The sequence below is a fragment of the Ascaphus truei genome, chromosome 10, assembly GCF_040206685.1.
Source record: "Ascaphus truei isolate aAscTru1 chromosome 10, aAscTru1.hap1, whole genome shotgun sequence".
Taxonomy (NCBI): Eukaryota; Metazoa; Chordata; class Amphibia; order Anura; family Ascaphidae; genus Ascaphus; species Ascaphus truei.
The window spans coordinates 27,742,204-27,764,254 of NC_134492.1; the positions used below are offsets into that span (position 1 = coordinate 27,742,204).

Genomic DNA, 22,051 nt, shown 5'->3' on the forward strand with positions numbered 1-22,051 from the left:
TACATATATATATATATATATATACATATATATATATATATATATACATATATATACATATATATATATATACATATATACGATTTTCAAAGTAGAAAGCAGGACACATTAAAAAAAAAGTTTATGAAACAGATGACATCTGTATATAATTTAGAAAAGTCTGTAAGCTCATGCAGCAAGGGATAATGGACAGGAATCAGCAAAGCGAGATCCGCGTCCAAGTCAGCGATATCTGCCATGGACTTTAAATACCGGTATTGCAATTCAGGCCCGATATCGCTTTGATGACTCCCGGACATTGAGCAAAATACGAGTGTCAAATGTCAACCGAATAGATCAGACAGCGGGCAAGAGCTCAGGTAAGGAAAGGACAAAAATGCATTCACACAAGAAGTTAGATACCTCTATATACAGCGACAGAGCACAAGTCATAATACGCAGGTATGTACATCTGTTATTCGTGGGTCTAAATTAATTTGTATGTTTGAGCCGTGAGAGCATAGGAAGCTCTCCCCGCCACCCTTAGGTCTTATCCTCGGTTAGGTCAGTTTCGATGGGTTCACCCCGGAACTTTGTGTACGTGTCTGTATATCAATATATACATAATCGTGAGGGTGCGGGGGAAGGGTTTTTTTTGTATGAATGCATTACCCAAACATTTCTCATTTTTGTTTTTTGGAATAAGGTGGGCTGTATGGCCTGCATTTAGCAATTACTATGTTTTATACAAAGCAATGGTTTATTTGCATAATGACATGTATTATGCATATTTATAAGAGAGAATAGCTAAGTATTGATCAAAACATTTTAAATATTTTATCCTGCACTTTTTTCAAAACCTTTCCCCACCCCAAAGGGGACAGGGGAATGCATCTTTAAAAAATGAAATAATAATAAACATTGATATCGGCCAGGATGTTATCCGCCAGGGTTGCAGAAATAGTGAGAAGCGGTTATACATGTCAGCCCTGCAGTGTCGATCCTCCGCTCAACGTCTGCCTCGTGCCACTCGTCTGCAGCAGTGGCCGTGTCTGTTTAAGAGGCCTTATGCTCACCATTCAGCAGAGGGTATACCCATAAGTCGGATATACTTCTATTTTCATCGTCTTCCTGGATCTGTGGGCTCAGATTATAGATCCTGGAAAATCCCTCTTATTTTCCTCTCTTTTTACTATTGTGGTAGTGGAATGTTTTAACCAAATGCTCCCCTTCGTGGATGCATAACATAAACAGAGAACTCCACCTATTACTTTAATACAACAAAGATGAACTTTAAGGCCAATGCAATTTAAATGTTCTGTTATTTGTTTACAAGGCCCATGGCAGAGGGAATAAATCTCAGGCTGGACCGATCCAAAGTGCTCATGAGGTTCTGAACAAAGTTAAACTGACAAATAAGATGGCTGTCCATTTACGTTTCTTGTCGTTTGATACTTTTGACTTCTAAAGGAGCAAAAGAATTTGGATTTGTAATAAAGTGACAACTCATTCAATGTAATTCATTCTCCGCTTTATAGTTCAACGTTAAAGCACGATTGATACACCTCAACCCCGTTATAACGCGTTCCGCTACAACGCGAATCCGCTTATAACGCAGTGCAATTTTCGTATTTATGAATACTTTACAACACGATTATTGGTATCTTAAATACTTTATTGTACAATGCATACAATTGTACATTATTTCTAACGCGATCCGCTTATAACACAATGCAATTCTTTGGACCCCAAGCACAGCGTTATAAGGGGGTTCAGCTGTAGCTGCCAAATTTTACTAAAGCCTGACCCCAGAACAGCACAAAAACGAACTCCTGCAATGTAAAATACTTATTACTTTAGAAGTATTATTATCAGGGTAAATGTCACATCCCAGGTCTTAAAATGGAAAGGGTGCATCATATGCCACTGAAGTTGTGATCAAATATGAAGCAATCTGTAAGAAAGTAGCACAGACACTGAACACTAGAATATTTGCTGCAGAATTTGAGACGCTGCATCATTTCACTAGGTGCGATGCAAGGTCGTGAACGGGGAAATGCACCGTGCAAAGTTGGAAAAAAAAAGAAGATATACTGTAGGACTAGAAGCAAATATATATATATATATATATATATATATATATATATATATATATATATATATGTGTGTTATCCCTTCATTGCCAGGGGATTTACCCACCCCCCTGATAATGGAGGGTTAAGTCATAGCAATAAAGAAAAGGAGTTGGTGCAAAGTGAAGTATAGTGTTGCACATCTCACACATGTAAACACTAGTGAAGTCGCTGTGCCGGAGCGGTGCAATCTTCACTCCTTTTGCAGTAATACTCTTTGACAGCCCGTAGAATAAGAATGCGCTGGGTGCTCAGTCACCCTACGCCCGCTCCGCCCGCTGCGAGCTTGTCACAAAGTGTTACTGTAATCCTTCCAGACTGTACGTCCTCGGGCAGAGTTCAGTGCAGGTGCGAGGACCTGGAACGTACGTGTTTAGCCCTCGAGGTCTTGTTAGGTTTAAATGTGACAAACTCAAATGTTATTCAGATCTGTCATTCAAGGCTAAACCTGTCCGTCAACAGCACGGCTCACAGCCAGCCCTGCATGTTCAGTAAGGACAGGACTTAACCCTGCGTGCTCACTGTCACACCCCATTCATCCAATGTCAGTGGTAGGGATTTATCCAAGCGAGATGCGGGGTATCGTGGCCCCTTCTGGCGGTAACGGTCATTGACTTGAATGGGTGGTACAGCAAGAGTGGGCGCGCGACACCCGGCATCGCACTTTGCTAAATCCCTGCCTTTGTCGGATGTAACAAGGTAGATAAAAGTTGGTTTTGCTGTACTGCACCATTATCTGATGGCGCAAAATCAAATGTAATGAGTTTGTTTCATGTATCTGGCACAGGAAGCTCTATACCAGGGCTGGCCAACACCAGTCCTTGAGGGCCACCAGCAGGTCAAGTTTTAATTAAATCCCTGCTCAGCACAGGTGCCGAGGTCAACGACTGAACCACCTGTGCAGAAGAATGGATAAGCTTAAAATCTCACCTGCTGGTGGCCCTTGAAGGCTGGAGTTGGCCTCCTCTGCATCAATACCATATACAGGGAAATGTTTCTCAGGGAGTAAAATGATAAACAAATATCACATGGGAATCACACCCCAGTGTAATATGTGCACCATATATCTCCTCCCCAAATTACACGCTGATGTGTGCATGGAAAAAAAGTACTCTGACATACAGATCTCCAGGGTGAGCATTGAGCAAATCAGTCGCGAAATGTCTCTCAATGTGCCTTGCTGCACTACCCCTCATGGATACACAGAGAGGTTTTTGTATCTACCCGAGTGCAGACTTTGGAGGATTTAATAGTAAACAACGGATTCTTTGCACAGTGTCCAATGTGAGACACTTGTCTGATCAATCTTCATAGACACGGGAAAAGAAAGTGATACAGACCATTATAACACGATCACCATTATAACATGATTGCCAAATCACCGCTAGCAATATCATCATGCTGATACACTGGGGACATCTGACACAGCATGTACTGTGCGGTGTCCAGTAAGCATATCCCCATCAAAGTTTAAACGTCACTGGGGCTTATTCATTAAAAACCTGCATGTGTTCCAAGACATCAAATACACCTTGAGTTGTTATTTTGTATGTCCAAAAGGTAAATTCTGAACGTTGACTCCTAGCCCAGTAAGACAGTGCAGCCTTATTACTTACACTGCCAACTCTCCCTGTATACTGCTATTTCCAGTGAGAGAATAGCTCCCACTAATAATGAAAAGCTGGCACTGTGACACGCATCAAAAAGTCTTAATCTATTAGTTGCACAAAGAAATATTGACCACGATGCTCCATCTGTTTGTCTCTCACCCTGCCCGGGTTTCAGGTTATTAAGACCGGTCCCATCCCAAAGCACATATTTGTTCATTAGTACATATTCTTAATATCTGTAAAACCATAAACATTCTAAACTCACAACTAAATCTTTCGCTACAGTTCTGCAAACAATATAGAGATACATTGTTTTTTTACAGCACAAAGATTCTTGTTGATCGTCTTGTGGTTTCCATTAACTACATGGAACCATTAAGAAAACAGTAACAGAAACCGGAATGTGGATCCGGTTTGCTATTGTCGGGCTTGAAAAGGACTTGCATTTGGATACATTTTGATCTTCCAGTGAGTAAGAGGACGGGCTGGGAAGCACAATGGGGTGACAGCGATGAGATGTCTACCATTTACATGCGTTAACGCATTAAGCCACGGAAAGAAAAATATTGATTTTTCTCATGCCAGTGAACTGACAGAAACCAGCCGTTACATGATAAACTGCGTCCTTCTTCACAACGCCCTATGGCAGCGGTTCTCAACTCCAGTCGTCAAGACCCCCCTAACAGGTCAAGTTTCAAGGATATCACTGCTTCAGCACAGGTGGCTCAATCAGTGACTCAGTCTTTGACCGAGTCACTGATTGAGCCACCTGTGGTGAAGCAGGGACTGACTTAGCCACCTGTGTTGAAGCGGGGATTGATTGAGCCACATGTGCTGAAGCAGGGATATCCTGGAGACCTGACCTGTTGGGGGGGGGGGGGAGGGCTTGAAGACTGAAGTTGAAAACCACTGTACTATGCTAAGATATTCTCATTTATAGTGACTAGAAGTGAGCACCCTGTGGCATGTTAAATAGTATACTTTTCCTTGTATAACTAATAGTGTGCTCTGCGCTGTACAGATAATTTCAGGAACAGCATACTGTAGCTTACAATCTAATTTTGGAGCCCCAGGAACAAGGAGACAAAGAGACCCGATTTCAACCGGATAACCCGGCTTCCAAGACCGTGACAGTACCAGAGAACCCCCCTCCGCGGCTTGTAGCTTACGGAAACCCGTGCCGGTGTGTGCTGCCTATTAACGGACATCAGATGTGCCGTTCAGAATGAAGTTTCTTGGCATACATTTGAAACATTATTAAACATATCTTACGGTCATAAATACATTTAAAAAAATGCCCCAATAATACAGAAGGTTGATACATAGCTGAGGGCATTCTCTTAATTGAAACTCCTGTGGCCAGTGACCTACCATTGGCCTTTCATGAACTCCGCCTCGGGTATTTAAGCTGCAAATAGTACGTGTATATACGTGGCTGAACAATGTCTTCAGTGCGGAATTGTCAATCAGTACTTATGCAGCAGGACAATGCTAAATGTGAAAGGCATCACACCTTGTATTACACATTCCTAGCTAAGCACTTTACTCCCTCCAAACTTCCCTGTCAGTTGCACAAAGAGCAACAGATAAACATTTCCCTCTTGATCCTCTCCGATTACTATAAAACTGTGTACTTTGCAACAGCCCTGGCAATTTTTCAAAAATATTTGCAGCCAATTATAATGTGTTAACGGACCCTGCAAAGCTGCTGAGCGCGCTTAATCTTAAGAAGATCTATTTCCCCCATAAAGCTTCTCCCTTCGGATGAAATGCATTTAAGATGTGTTCAGTGCATGACATTTCATGCAATAACTTCTCTCCACACACACGGTTGCTACTGTCTTACATAAACCCTTTTACACGGTCAGCTCTACGGGCCAGGGACTTCCTGAATTTGTGTGTATGTGTGTGTGTATCTATCTACACTATCTATCTGTGTATGTACACACACACACACGTGTATATATGTTCAGTGTTTAGACAGTTGGTTTACAATATTATTTAATTCTGGGTTTTTTATTGCTTATATCTGGGTTATGTTTTTTGTGGTTATTTCTTATTTATTTTTTTTTTGAGGTAATATTTCTGATGATCGGCCGATCCTCATTGCATCTCTAGGGGAAATTTTTTCCCCTGGATTTGTATTCTTACATCCTCAGACATTTATATGTATGATCTAATTGGTTAAACTCATGTGTTTATTTTTCTTTATTTATTCATTCTTTTTTTGATCAGCAGTTTTCTTTTGGTATGTGGTTGGGTATGCTTTATATGTTTTAATCATTATGTGTTGTTAATAAAATCCATTTTATTTTTTCCACTACATTTTTGAGTGCTTTCATTAGACGTGTGTGTGTGTGTGTGTGTGTATGTGTGTGTGTGTGTGTGTGTGTGTGTATGTGTATGTGTATGTGTATGTGTATATATATATATATATATATATATATATATATATATATATATAATCACCACTGTCATTAAGGTTATGGTGGGTAAAAAAAGTGACAAAAACCCTCCACATATATATATATATATATATATAGCAACTGTAACTATTACTGTATATTCATTTGCATGTCTTAGACAGGTCTGCAACCCTGTCTTTCACTATTATCGACCAGCACACAGCACTTCCACTGCAGCAAGGGATTCTGGGAAATTACATGCAAATGAGCACACAGTGCAACCTTTTATCTCAAGCTCACATTACATGAACAACCCTTAGCCAATGCATGCTGCTTTAGACACAGCTTTTAAGCAAGGGCTTGGGAGAAGCAAAGCCAGTAAACCCACTCACAGACATGTTTCAACCTTGATGGGTATCATCAGTGTGAGGTTGGTTGCTGGCATTTGCTGGTTTGAGATTAAGAGTGGGTAATCACCACACTTATTAAGGTTATGGTGGGTAAAAAAAGATTCCCAGAATCCCTTGCTGCAGTGGAAGTGCTGGGCGATAATGGTGAAAGACAGGGTTGCAGACCTGTCTAAGACATGCAAATGAATATACAGTAATATTTACAGTTGCTATATGCTTTACTGTGGAGGGTTTTTGGCACTTTTGTCACTAAATATATATATATATATATATATATATATATATATATATATATATATATATACAGTGTTCGACAAATCTATACATTTGCTCGCCCCGGGCGAGTGGATTTAACAGCGTGGCGAGCTCCTATTGGCCCAAGCAGCACACGTGTGGTACTAGGTGGCGAGTAGATTTTTTTTGTTCGGCGAGTACATTTTTTGGTGATTTGTCGACCACTGTATGTGTATATATATATATAAATATAAATATATAAATAAATGTCAGAGGGGTTTGGAATGTGTACATTACCAGGGTTGGTTCAAAACATGTGAACCACCTGCTTCATTATAATGAGGATTATTTTTATTTCTTTAATGCAGTAAAAACTTTTCACATGGCCGCCTTAAAATGTTGTGATTACTTTCTTCCATTTGGAGAAATGCAACATGCTGCAGCAAGATTATTTAATTTCATTATTAATTTAATTATTATTCAAATTAATTGGGCCACCCCCTCCTCTCCATTGGTAAATAAACTGATTTTTATATTCCAATGCCTAAAAATCCTGCTGCCCCCTGAGCCCACCTCTCTCCCCTACAAAGATCTAAACTGCACTGCTGACTGCAACCCTCTCGCTAAGTTACTGGGACCAGGGTGTCTGTGCTGATTAACTCTTACCTCGTCCTTTATATCTTCCTGCTGCTGGGCTGAAAAGATCTCCATTGCCGAGATCAGTCTCATCATCAGCTCGTCCACGGTTGTGTTTCCTGGCAACAGGAAGAGAGCAGAGTTACTACAGGAACATCATCAATCAACGAAGAATTAATAGCAAACGAGCTTTAGCAACATGGCAGATTACAATTATGATACCTAATTAGAACGGTTTTAATTGACCACTTCGTTGAGAAGTTTCCAGGAAGAAAGCTCACTTTTTCCCCCCTTCTAAATGCCCTTGGTGGAGGTTTATAGGGGTGTTAAAATCTGTGAGTACCCAAAAATGTTTTTAAAGCAGAATAAGAGACATATTAACGACAAAAGAGAAGACAGTCTGCTCAGCACTCAATTTACTCAGAATAAATGGGTAGTGATGAGTTAACTCAAATCTCCATGTGGGGGAGGTGCATGACGATATGTAAGTAATTCTGTTCAAACAAACATACCTATTAATTGACATGCACTCAGAGTAACAGTCAGCTAGTATATGTACAAATGAATGCCAGAGATATTGTGTATAATGATGAACCTAGAAATTAACTTTTAATAACTAAATTATCTTGTGCATATACTAGCTGACTGGTACTCTGAGTGCCCATCAATTATTAGGTATCTTTGTGTTTGTGTGTTTGAATAGCATAAGCAGCAGCACTTGTTAAATTGTGTGTAATACAGAATTGAGCATATATGGCGTGCTCACCAATGGCTGCCAGCTGCAAAGTGGAAGTATTTACTCAAATTCACATGCCTGCTGTTTAACTCGCAAAGAGGAACCTGACGTGTGACATCATGGCGATGTATGACATCATCCAGAGGCTGTAAAGATGAACTAAAACGTTCTCCACTTCCACAAGATGTATATGTTTATACGTCCCAACATATCCTTCTTCATACGGACACGGATTTCTTGGCCACGGTTGTTACTTGGGGCAGAAGGAGAAGCTCAATGGTAATGTCACTTCCTTTGAAGAGTGTGAAACCGAGTGCCCGCTCCTTGTGACATTGGCCAAGCGACTGTATACCCCTGCGTCTCAGGCATTTAAATTAGATTGTAAGCTCTACAGCGCCTACATGATAGGTATTTATAAATAGGTAAAAAATATAAATATATTGGGTTCTTTGTACAACTGCAGAAGAATGGGTGTGCACCTGTTACAGACTAGAATTCCAAGTATCCCTGGCATGGTGGTGACATTAGTGAGAAGAAATGCACCGTCACAAAGTAATGCGTGTGACCGGTGCATGGAAAGGTGAGCTCACACAGATCAGAACGTTGCACGGCTGGGGAACTTCTTCTAGAGTTTCTCTGATAGTACCAATGACACACACACACACGCGCGCCTTGTGGTTAGACTACTGGTCTGTGAAGTGGGCAAATCCTGTTCATGGTCCGTGCCACATCCCTGTGACGTTAATGAAGTCGCTTTCTCTCCCCTGTATTGTGGTGCAGTGTGCACTTGGGTTCTCTTGCATGGAGAAAGGGGTAATTGTTGCAAAACTCGATAGACGACGTGGAAAACAAAATCTGACCTTTGTAAATGATTTCCTGTTAGATTTTTGTAAATCCTAAAGACGTGTCCCGACACAGATCTGTGAATTCCCGCTGCCTGCAGCCCCCTGCAAATCCCATTAAAGCCATACACTATTGTACATCTCCAGTCACTTCCGCTAAACTGTTGCACACCTACAGAAATAAAACCTGCAAGGTTTTAGCTGCAGTCGGCGTGGCTTACGCTGAAGTTGAACAAACTTCTCTGGAAAGGATAAACAAGAGGGGGACCATTTCTATAGATCAGCTTTTATTAAAAACTTTCATTACATGTTAAAACCAATGGTCAATATAAAATAAAAATATAATAATCAATTGCAGGTTTAGAAGCTCATAAAACGTGTGACATTAAATGGGCGTATAAAAGTATTCACATTATGTAGAACGGGGGTAGCCAACTCCAGTCCTCAAGAGCTACCTGTACTAACAGGTCAGGTTTCCAGGATATCCCTGCTTTAGCACAGGTGGCTCAATAAGATGCTCAATCTTTGACTGAGCCATTGATTGAGCCACCTGTGCTGAAGCAGGGATATCCTGGAAACCTGACCTGTTGGTAGCTCTTGAGGACTGGAGTTGGTTCCCCACTAATGTAGAACAATGAAGAAAATCAGCTGGTTGCAGCATTTGGAGAGCGCAGAATTACCATTTGTAAGTGAAATGCTCAACTAAAACTGGGATTGTGCTCTTGGGCTTCCAGTATCACTTTGCCAAGAAGGGGATGGGTTTCTTGGCTCTGTAATGCAGAAAGCTGATGCTTTGTGCTGTTACATGAACACAAGGGGCCCATAAGCTTTATATGTGCAGTTCAAGCCACCTACAAGATCCTCGGGCAGTGAAAGTGGTACCTATCTGAAGCATCGTTTGGGGTAACAGGGTTGGGTTAAGGGTTTTCAATTTAAGCATTGAAGATATAGTCCCACTTAAGACCACAGTTAATAATTGCTAGCAATACGTTTAAGGCATTAAATGTAGTTGATTGGAGCCTCCAACTAAAAAGTCAGACGAGAATAATTGTTTTATTGATAATCTTTTTGCAGCCAGAGAGATCAGCAATGCATTGCCCAGCAGCAATAGGGTTACCATGACCTTTTCCTTATATAGTAGTGACAGTGTACTGTAAAGCGGCACTGCATGTAGAATTTTTGCCGGCACAATGAGTCCCTACGCCAAAGAGCTTACCATCTAAGTTTGGAGGCAAAGGGCGATAAAGTGACTTGTTAAAGGTCCCAAGAAGATAGCACACTGATATTCTAACAGGGTGCGTCCACTTCAAGGGCAGTGTCCTTACTAGTACAATGCACCTTCAGCCCATTGTGATGTTTTGTTGGAGACCAAAACCACGGGAGAGTCAATGATTTGTATAGAATGTCTTTAACAGATCTTTATCTGTGCTTGGGTGTGTTAGGAGCTCTGTGCCATGGATTGCAGACACTTAACTAGTGTCGGGAGAAAGGATGACATTGCCACCATATATACAGAGTTCACTGGTCCCATCGTAGGGGAATGTTGCTCTCAGACCATTAAGCAGCATCCCTCTGTCACTGTTCGGAGCACTGTACCTTGGATGACGTTCAGCACCTCGTTAGAGGATCGTTTCCCCATTATAATGAGGAAAAGTGGAAACTGATCCGTCTTCTGCGTGCGGACAGTCTGGGCTACCACGCTGCCAAAGTGCCGGGTGCAGAACGTCAGGAACCTGAGAGAGACCAGAGGAAAAGCGTCAGCGTGTTATGGAAAGAAGAACAAAGAGGGGGGTGTTATATCATCATATATACAAAATCTGCACTCCCAACCAACGGAGGTGGAAATAATCAGGGGCGCAAGTTATTTTACTCTGTTCTCTTAAAGCAGCAAAAATAAAAAATAAAAATCCTGAGAGTTTAACTCATAACATTAGTATCGTGCACCTTGACCATCTCTTGATTTACTGGAGTTATTTTGGTGTTAAAAATCATGGTTTTCTTCATCTTGAGCATCAGATATTACAAAGTAGCACTGAGCTCCGGGAAGAGACTCATGCTGACCTTCCTGATACTTAATATTTCAAAAGATTATATCTCCTGAACAAGAGCGCCGGATTTAAAAACAAAAAAAGTGTCAGGAAGATTGTGCAAAAACATGGACCAAAAGCACCCAAGTTGCAGTGATGCCAGAGGAGCTATGGAGAACCTTGAAGACAATTTGCACCTGCAGCATTTTAATCTATTTAATAAACGTTTTACCAGGAGAGATACATAAAATGAAATCTCATTTCTCCAGCTGAATCTTGGGAGAAAAATCATTTAAAAAAAAGGCCCAAATCGGCATACAAGCGTCTCTGAAGTGGGAGAGTGCTGAAGGCTTATATGCGATTGTATTTATAGAAGGACTGCCACAAAACGCAGCACATTACAGAGATATTACACAAACAGAACACAGGGAAGAATAATACAAATGAAAGCATTATTCATAAAAGTAAAAATTGGGAAATAGAGATCCCTGACTTGCAGAGCTTACAGTCTAACTGGAGTATCGAGAGACACACAGTCAACAGACGGACATGGAAGTGCATATTTTATAGGGCAAGGTTAAGAGGTAAATCATGAGGTCACGTTACCCTGCAATGGAAATGCTTTACTGTGAAGGGGACTTTCCAGGCAGGTCTTGAAGTTGGGGAGTGGGGGAGCTTGGTAATCGAGTGAGGAGGTTGCCAAGGGGACCTTAGGAGAGACAGATTTCAGGTTCTCCTGAGGATGTGGTGAATCTGTTCTAAGCCCTTCTAGGTTAGAAGTATGGTACGAGAGCGGGGGTGGGCGTGTGGGGGGATACAGAGATTTGGATATTGATCATGGATGATGGAATTTGGCTTCCTGCCAATTAGCAAGATACTATAACTGGATAATGTTACCAATCCTGGAAAATGAAGGAGGACAAATTAACAAAATATGTGTCCTGACTCTAGGGGTCCTCACCCAAATTCATAGCACATATCTCCATTTCGGCTGTAGTTACATAAAAGATCCAGAGTGTGAAGATTATGGAAGTGAGGGCTACTTGTGAAGCCAACCTCTGTTTTCGGACTTTGTCCCCTCATAGTGACGCCCAAACCTAAATTTCTGACAAGTGGTCCAAAATATGAAGACTTCCATGAGAAGCTCCAATACTGCCTATTAGTGAGTGATCAGAGACCTGTATATACTGCAAATCCCTGGAGCCCGACAAATATTTGGGAAATTGTTTTTAAGCAACAGATTCCTGGCTTTATGGCAACACACGCCAATTTTGTTGATGTCATCTGTTGACAAGACTTTTTGTAGTTCCTATCTTCCTCCTTTTCTTTATGGAAATGTAAACAGGGAATTGACATGAAATGAAACAAATGAAACAAACGAAAGCCAACAGCAAAAATATACAGTAGCACTGCCACAAAAAGCAAAGTAAGACTGGGACATAAAATGCAGGTTTTTCTACAAGAATAAAACTTTTTTCTTAAGATTTTTCCCCCCATAGTGCTAGGTTCAACTCTTTGTTTCACACATAGAAAAAAAGGAAAACCATTAAACAATAAAATTAAAATCAAGTTTTTAACGGGAAAAAAAAAGCACTTAGATATTAGCATATTGAAGTCGAGTATTAGTATTCTTAACACGATCTGGAATAAATGAAAAAACTGATAAAGCTTTTCTCTTCCATTAGAGGACTGTCTGAAATTAGCATTTCTTTCAAGAGAAAAGGGTAGCTTATGATATGTTTTCAGATCTGATGGTAAAAGTAAATGTCATAATAATAATGAATTATGAAAGACCAAATGCAAATATGAAATGCTTTAATAAGATCCAATTTAATAAAGTCTGTAAAAATAATAGACTTTTAATAACATGGGTCAGAAAAGGCAAAACAGTGGAAATATCTGAGAAGTAGACACTGAAAGAGGTCTATTAATACTTAATTATTTTCATGAAACGTAACTTAAATTGAGTGTTTTTTTTTTTAATGTTGGAGAACAAAAACGCACGAAAGAAATGAAGCGGGTGATATGATTAATTCATGATAAACACATAATAATAATAATGCAGTTAAATAGTTTTATCAACTGAAAATTATTAACTTAATTAAGGGCAAAATCATCATGTAAACAAATACACTACTTTAAATGATACAGGTGCCTTTATTTGAGTCAGCGTTACATTTTAAATCCCATCTGTGTCAGAGAGCCTGCAACAAAGTCTAAATCATGCCAAAATCCTGTTTAAATGTTGTGTTACATGTTGTTAAAACTAGCAATGATCCTTAGGCGATATGCACAAGTAATGATGTTACATCTCACAGAGGACAGAATTCGTTTATATCCTTTAAAGCTGCTCAAAGTGGATGTTGATTTCTGGATTTGGAAGTATACAACTTTGTAGAGAAAAGGAGAAGTTGTAGCAGCTGGGTTACATTGTGTCAGGGAATCGCCAAACGTCCTCGAGTGGATAATTCAGGTGCCGAATCATTGCAGTCATGGGGAGATAGTGAACCATTTTTTTTTCACAACTTGGCAGGAATTTTAAAATCAAACTGAAAGCAGATTAGTAAATTCAGATTCAGAATTTGAATGTGCAATTTCAATGCTATGATTTATTTGTCTACTTAAATTTTTTGATAAAAGACCAGGGTCCCAGGGTAGTTTAGTCTATCAAAACTAACCCCCTGCTATTGGGAGAATTCTGAACAAACTGTGACCAGATATACCCCAAAATAACCCCTGGCAGTATGTACAATGTGCAGCTACTCAACCACAGCCAAGTTTACAACTACTTATATGTCCACCTGTTAAATCTCGCTCTCTTTTTTTTTTTTTTTTAAAGCAAATAAATACAAAGATCGGGATTCTAAATTAAGATAAAAAACAAAACAAAATCAAAAACTTATTTTTCTCTCTATATTAAAATAAATTCTCATTTGTCATATATAACTTCTAAGAGATACCCTATTAATATCTGTGATATATATATATATATATATATAAATATATATCTTATACTATATTAGTGAAAGCACTGTATGTTTGCCTGCCTGCCTGCATGCATGCATGCCTGCCTGCTGGATGTCCGGTGTCCCTAGCGGCAATCTCATTGGTCCCTTGGCCCGCCCGCCCCCGCACACCTCTCATTGGCCTCACACACTCACACCACCCCCTTGGCCCGCCCCCCACACCTCTCATTGGCCTGAGGCGGAGTGACGGGCCAAAGGTCCAAAAAAATAAATAAAACACACACACACACACACACACACACCTCTCCCCTCTCCAAATCACCTTTTCCCCCTCCCCAGCGGCATCACCTCTTCCCCCTCCCCAGCGGCATCACCTCTTCCCCCTCCCCAGCGGCATCACCTCTTCCCCCTCCCCAGCGGCATCACCTCTTCCCCCTCCCCAGCGGCATCACCTCTTCCCCCTCCCCAGCGGCATCACCTCTTCCCCCTCCCCAGCGGCATCACCTCTTCCCCTCCCCAGCGGCATCACCTCTTCCCCCTCCCCAGCGGCATCACCTCTTCCCCCTCCCCAGCGGCATCACCTCTCCCCGCTCCAAATCACCTCTCCCCGCTCCAAATCACCTCGCTTCCCGCCTCCCCGCTCCAAATCACCTCGCTTCCCGCAGCTGCCACGCGGCGCGTAAGATGGCGGACCCCCTTCCTCCCTCGCGGCGCCGAGTCAGACGGTGGCGGCGCCCGGAAGTACAGGTAGGTGTCGCTCCCCACCTCCGGCGCCAAACGGAACTGAGAAAGGGCGCATGAACTGGTGTGTGTGTGTGTGTGTGTGTGTGTGTGTGTGTGTGTGTGTGTGTGTGTGTGTGTGTGTGTGTGTGTGTGTGTGTGTGTGTGTGTGTGTGTGTGTGTGTGTGTGTGTGTGTGTGTGTGTGTGTGTGTGTGTGTGTGTGTGTGTGTGTGTGTGTGTCACTGTCCACTGCCCCCCCCTCCTGTCCACTGCGTCCCCCCTCCTGTCCACTGCGTCCCCCCTCCTGTCCCCCCTCCTGTCCACTGCCCCCCCCTCCTGTCCACTGCCCCCCCCTCCTGTCCACTGCCCCCCCCTCCTGTCCACTGCCCCCCCCTCCTGTCCACTGCCCCCCCTCCTGTCCACTGCCCCCCCTCCTGTCCACTGCCCCCCCCTCCTGTCCACTGCCCCCCCCCTCCTGTCCACTGCCCCCCCCCTCCTGTCCACTGCCCCCCCCCCCCTCCTGTCCACTGCCCCCCCCCCTCCTGTCCACTGCCCCCCCCCCCCTCCTGCCCACTGCCCCCCCCCCTCCTGTCCACTGCCCCCCCCCTCCTGTCCACTGCCCCCCCCCCTCCTGTCCACTGCCCCCCCCCCCTCCTGTCCACTGCCCCCCCCCCCTCCTGTCCACTGCCCCCTCCCTCCTGTCCACTGCCCCCTCCCTCCTGTCCACTTGCCCCCCCCCCTCCTGTCCACTGCCCCCCCCCTCCTGTCCACTGCCCCCCCCCTCCTGTCCACTGCAGGAAATGCAGGGGGAGGAATCCATGCCTTTGAGGCGCCCCCCCCTCCCTTTGACGCCCCCCCCCTCCCTTTGACGCCCCCCCCCCCCTCCCTTTGACGCCCCCCCCCCCCTCCCTTTGACGCCCCCCCCCTCCCTTTGACGCCCCCCCCCCCCTCCCTTTGACGCCCCCTCCCCCCCCTCCCTTTGACGCCCCCCCCCTCCCTTTGACGCCCCCCCCTCCCTTTGACGCCCCCCCTCCCTTTGACGCCCCCCCCTCCCTTTGACGCCCCCCCCTCCCTTTGACGCCCCCCCCTCCCTTTGACGCCCCCCCCCCTCCCTTTGACGCCCCCCCCCCTCCCTTTGACGCCCCCCCCCTCCCTTTGACGCCCCCCCCTCCTGTCCACTGCGTCCCCCCTCCTGTCCACTGCGTCCCCCCTCCTGTCCCCCCTCCTGTCCACTGCCCCCCCCTCCTGTCCACTGCCCCCCCCTCCTGTCCACTGCCCCCCCCTCCTGTCCACTGCCCCCCCCTCCTGTCCACTGCCCCCCCTCCTGTCCACTGCCCCCCCTCCTGTCCACTGCCCCCCCCTCCTGTCCACTGCCCCCCCCTCCTGTCCACTGCCTCCCCCCCTCCTGTCCACTGCCCCCCCCCCCTCCTGTCCACTGCCCCCCCCCCTCCTGTCCACTGCCCCCCCCCCCTGCCTCTGCCCACTGCCCCCCCCCCTCCTGTCCACTGCCCCCCCCCCTCCTGTCCACTGCCCCCCCCCTCCTGTCCACTGCCCCCCCCCTCCTGTCCACTGCCCCCCCCCCCCTCCTGTCCACTGCCCCCCTCCCCCTCCTGTCCACTGCCCCCCTCCCTCCTGTCCACTGCCCCCTCCCTCCTGTCCACTGCCCCCCCCCTCCTGTCCACTGCCCCCCCCCTCCTGTCCACTGCCCCCCCTCCTCCTGTCCACTGCAGGAAATGCAGGGGGAGGAATCCATGCCTTTGAGGCGCCCCCCCCTCCCTTTGACGCCCCCCCCCTCCCTTTGACGCCCCCCCCCCCTCCCTTTGACGCCCCCCCCCCCTCCCTTTGACGCCCCCCCCCCCTCCCTTTGACGCCCCCCCCCCCTCCCTTTGACGCCCCCCCCCCCCTCCCTTTGACGCCCCCCCCCCCCTCCCTTTGACGCCCCCCCCCCTCCCTTTGACGCCCCCCCCCTCCCTTTGACGCCCCCCCCTCCCTTTGACGCCCCCCCTCCCTTTGACGCCCCCCCCCCTCCCTTTGACGCCCCCCCCTCCCTTTGACGCCCCCCCCCCTCCCTTTGACGCCCCCCCCCCTCCCTTTGACGCCCCCCCCCTCCCTTTGACGCCCCCCCCCTCCCTTTGACGCCCCCCCCCTCCCTTTGACGCCCCCCCCCTCCCTTTGACGCCCCCCCCTCTCCCTTTGACGCCCCCCCCCTGCCTTTGACGCCCCCCCCCTGCCTTTGACGCCCCCCCCCTCCCTTTGACGCCCCCCCCTCTCCCTTTGACGCCCCCCCCTCCCTTTGACGCCCCCCCCCTGCCTTTGACGCCCCGCGCGCACACACTGACTGACTGCCGCACGCACGCACACACTGACTGACGCGCACACAAAGCCTGACTGACGCACGCACACACTGACTGAGGCACACACTGACTGTGTGTGCGTCAGTCAGTCTGTGTGTGTTTGTGTTTCTGCCTCAGACTCACTGACGCGCGAGCAAACACACAGTGACTGACGCACACACGCTACATGAAGCTGTAAAGGAGGGAGGTGGATTGATGTGAATGGGGGACAAACAGAGAGAGGGGGGAGGAGAGAGAGGAACGGGAACATTACATCCCGGGCAACGCCGGGTCTCTCAGCTAGTATATTATATATATATATAAATAATTGTCGCTCAGCAAAAGAATCAGAGAAAACAGACAGAGGAGAAAACTATTTTGTGTAGTATGTTTTGATCAAGTGTGTGTATGTACATGTACACACACATACACACACACAGACACACACTAAAGTAAAATATCCGCCACTCTTCCATTGGTGCTGAACCCCTGTTGTCTCTGTAGAATGACCGAGCCACACACCATAGACAGATACCTGCTGGGCTCCTCCTGTGTATGTCACAGTTACAGTGAAGCAAACTCGGCTGGAGCGACATGCCCAGGAGCAGCATGTGACACGTCCAATGACGGCTCTGGAGTGACCGCTACAATTGCCTGGGCTGTTTATCAAAGAGCCAGATGTCAGGGCATGGGACAGGGCTCCCTTTCACAGCTCGGAATCTGGATTATGCAGGTCTCCTCCTACGTGCAGAGGGAGGTGAATTGTAACTCACTCAGGGCAATGGGCACCCCACCACTCCTGCTTCTTCTTCAATTATACAAATATTTTGTTGGATAAAGAAACATGGCCAGCATTTCTACAAAGGGGTTTCAGCTCTATTTGCCCCTCCTTTAATTGACAGTTGCAAAAATGTAGCTAAAACTAATGCGGAGAAGTTCTGTAAATGCTGGTGTTACAAAACAGTGTTCCCCCCTTCATTATAAGTAGTGCGGCTTTGTTGTGTCTGCAACTGAAAATGTATTAAGCAGAAAAATGACGTTTTACAGCTGCTGGCAGAGCTGGTGAATAGACGGACCGCACCACACAGAGAAACACAAACCAATGTTAATGAAACGCAGGGAAGAAAAGGCACAAGAATGGGAAAATAGGTGAATTCAGAGGCAAAAAAACAAAACACGTCTTCTGCACACGCTGCAGATATATAGAAGGTGCAATAGATGCTATTCTGGGACAATAATAGACGGATAGTTGGTGTCACTGGGTAACGAACCTTGACGTTACAGAAGGTTTTTTTTAACGTTGCAGCATAAAGAGACATCTTGCCTTTTTTTATGCTGGAGAATTTAATTAATTGCCATGAAAAAAAGAAAAAGAGGGTAATTCATATAATAAAAAATAAAGTAAGGCTTCCCCACATTTTTGCTGCTGTTCTATGTGAACCCTTATCATTGTTACAGAGGCTGGAAACACACCGTATCTGCCATGTATTTTGCCAGCGACATCTTATTATGCTTTATGCACAGCTGGGCTAGTTCTGCCTAATGGCTTTAAGGACTAGGTGAGGCCAGGGGTGTGCCAAGTGGGGGCGGGGCAGCTACAGAGATACCACGCTCTCCCCCAAGGCATTTAAATGTAATGCGGAGGACCGCGCGAAGCCTCTGCAGATTCTCCTACCTGGTCTTGGGCGACACGCCGCCATGGTAACCCGGCGTCAAATGACACCGCGGGGTCACGTGACGTCACTTTGCCATCGTCACATGAGCCATGACGTCATTTGACACTGGAGCTGAGCAGGAGGGGGGGGGGGGGGGGGCGCAAACCGGGAGGTAAGCAGGCAGGGGGTCGAAGGTTCAAAACTTTGCGCAACCCTGGGTTAGGCTGCGGCCCCAGTGTTCACTGCTGTGCGTGGTGGCGTGTGCACAGGTGAAAGCCGCGAACTGGGGTTGAGCTGCAGGAGAAGAGCAGATCATCGCGATGGGGGGAGGGGGCGTGGTGGGGCGCGGCCATGACGTCACAGATGGTTCGCCCTCATTGGCTGAACCGCCGCCGTGTTGTGGCCAGCGCTCCGTCAGCACAAGAAAAGACAAAATCCTTATCTTTTACAAAATGTGGTCACACATCGCGATCTCTACACGCGCGTGCAGGCAGCTACTGGGCTCAGCCCCATAGAGGAGCGGATCTTGTTCCCGGGGACACAGAGGTCACCGGGGACTCAGCCTAAAAAAAACCACATACAGCGGTTCCCAACTATTTTTTTTTTTTGCACTATGCACCCCCTGCCAGAAAAAAGTTATTCAACGAACCCCTAATTAATAAACCTGATTGCCAACTCATCAGATTATCGCTGACAAAACTGTGACTGATCCCAAGCAGGAATAGTGTCTTGAGCTTGTGGGGGGAACACACGCTTAACTCCCCAAAACGCCCCTCAGCTTGTGTAGACGGCATGGGTGGTGTCACTCACTATAATAGTTTCCAAAGTCATGCCCTAGAATGCCTTGTAACAACTGACGCAAAGCACTATGGGGCGCGACTTTGAAGCAGGGACCCACCATAGTGCCTGAGATCCACCATTACTGATTTTGTTGGGAATCCCTGTACTAGAGCAGAAGTGCGCAAACTTCTTCCCCTGCGCCCCCATGCCTGCACTCGCACCCTGCTCGCACCCCCCTGCTTACCTTGTGTCTCTGGCATCAAATAATGCTGCAAGGTCATGTGACGTTGCATTTCCATATCAACACATCACGTGACCCCACAGCGTCATTTGATGCCTTGCCCGAAGCCGTCGGAGACAGGTTAAGGGAATTTATAGAGAGGCCTTGCGCAGTCCCACGGGAATATAATTTAAATGCTTTGGGGATGAGCGCAGTGCCGCTGTAAGCCTCGCTGTAAGCACCGCCACCACCCCCCCCTGAAAATCTCACGCCCCATAGTTTGCCCACGACTGTACTAGAGCAACAAACAGACCTAGTAACATTAGAATGTAGAGAACACACGGAAATAAGCAACAGAATAGCAATGTCACTGGAGGAAACAAGTTTTGAAAGGAATGATTATAGACACATGAAGTCAGCCTCTCTCACTGGAAGGAAGCCTCACTCGCATACTAGAAGTGTCCCTCACATAATAGGAGTAAGTGTCCCTCACTGGTAGCCTCACTCGCATACTAGAAATGCCCCTCACTGGAAGCCTCACTCGCATAATAGGAGTAAGTGTCCCTCACTGGAAGCCTCACTCGCATACTAGAAATGTCCCTCACTGGAAGCCTCACTCGCATAATAGGAGTAAGTGTCCCTCACTGAAAGGAAGCCTCACTCTCATAATAGGAGTAAGTGTCCCTCACTGGAAGGAAGAGTCACTCGCATAATAGGAGTAAGTGTCCCTCACTGAAAGTCTCACACGCATACTAGGAGTAAGTGTCCCTCACAGGAAGCCTCACTTGCATACTAGGAGTAAGTGTCCCTCACTGAAAGGAAGCCTCACTCACATACTAGGAGTAAGTGTCCCTCACAGGAAGCCTCACTTGCATACTAGGAGCAAGTGTCTCTCACTGAAAGGAAGCCTCACTCGCATACTAGAAGTGTCCCTCACTGGAAGCCTCACTCAAATACTAGGAGCAAGTGTCCCTCACTGAAAGGCTGTTTCACTCATTCACAGAAACCCAAGAATGATTCAGTCACAATGCCCACTATTTTGGTTTCGGAGCACCCTTGCTCCAGCTGTTTCGTTCCCGCTGCTCTCTCGTGCCTGTGCAGCAGAAAGACTTGGAACAGCATTAAATAAAATTAATTTCCTACATCTGGCTGATGTCAAGTGCAGAAAATTCCCCTAATCGTCTTGCTGAGCTGCGTGTGGGACAAGTGAAGGGGAAGATCAGCAGGCGGACGCTTAACAAATTACTGGAGGGTGCGAAGGTCAAAAAGGATGAACCACAGAACAGCTCTCACCGGAGAAATATTAAAATGCTGGATTTCTTCAAGAGGGATGTTTTTTCTTTCTTTCTTTTTCACCAAATGTGGAGCAATCTCAGTCACTGATACGGAGGAATTGAATTCACAAGGGCCCTTAAGGAGTTGTGGAATTCACTGCTTTATAAAAGTACAACACTTAATCCAGAACATGTCAAACGCTCCTCATCTACCAGGGGAAATTCAAGTGCACTACAAGCACAAAAGCCCTAGCATTACGCCGGAGGACTGCTGCCTCTTTTCCTATGTACTTGAGGACTTGATTGCCTGAGAGGCACAAGACAATACTGTACCAGCGAGCCCTGCTCGCAGTGATTTAAAGAGGCAAGTAACAACATCCAGGATCACTCCTAAGAAAAACTGATGCTACTAAATGACAACTAATCAGTCCTGCACAAAAAAGCCAATTCCATAAACCATAGATTGTTAGTCCATAAACTTCTCCTCCGTTCACTGCACCACACGTGTACTGATAGTATACTGGTAACACCCCTTAGGAGTACATGGCTACTGACTATCACGGATAGGGGCTAATTGTGGTAAGGTGGAATAAATAGCAGTGATACCGCCGTGTCTCCTAACCAGGAAGCACAGGCTAAGTACACCGCTACCCTCCGCCACTGCCCTCCTACACCCGGTGTCAGCCACGTACTCAGGAGACCTCACACGGAGGTAGGGGAAAGGAGATTACTCACAGGCTTGACTCGCCGGGCTCCGATCTGCGATGACGTCACTGGTTGAATGAACCGGAAGAGGAAACAGCGTGCTCCAGCCCAAAGGTAAATAGTACAAAAATAGAAAGTTGCGAGGCGGTTCACTGCTGCCGCTGGGGTATGAATGTAGACACGCAATAAATAATAAAAAGTATTTATTAGTGCATATTACACAAGAAAAAGCTACAGAGCCAAACTCTGACGCGTTTCGTTCCTAGCAGGAACTGAGTGGAAGATGCTATGGAGTGAGCCCATAACCATTTAAATGTGGGAGGGGGTGAGCTTAAATTGGGAAGGAGGTTGCCACCCTCCAATCAGCCATGACTAGCTGGACAAGA

General features: G+C 46.1%; 1 protein-coding gene and 1 long non-coding RNA gene across 4 annotated transcripts in view; both read right to left on the reverse strand.

Annotated features, from left to right (window-relative positions):
- FAF1 (Fas associated factor 1) overlaps nucleotides 1-22,051 on the reverse strand; it is a 216,483-nt gene that overhangs the window by 31,815 nt on the left and 162,617 nt on the right. For all 3 annotated transcript variants that reach the window (XR_012804075.1, XM_075616310.1, XM_075616309.1), the window contains exons 14-15: nucleotides 10,581-10,717; nucleotides 7,437-7,525 (exon numbers count right to left, since the gene is read on the reverse strand). Coding sequence is in view for 2 of the 3 variants with exons in the window: in XM_075616310.1 (XP_075472425.1) it covers nucleotides 7,437-7,525; nucleotides 10,581-10,717 (226 nt within the window). In the remaining variant the exon portion in view is untranslated. The remainder of the gene's footprint in view (nucleotides 1-7,436; nucleotides 7,526-10,580; nucleotides 10,718-22,051) is intronic.
- LOC142503702 (uncharacterized) lies at nucleotides 13,149-14,937 on the reverse strand. The gene is made up of 2 exons (XR_012804076.1): nucleotides 14,599-14,937; nucleotides 13,149-13,560 (listed from the first exon to the last, which is right to left on the reverse strand). It is a non-coding gene; the product is annotated as an uncharacterized LOC142503702 (long non-coding RNA).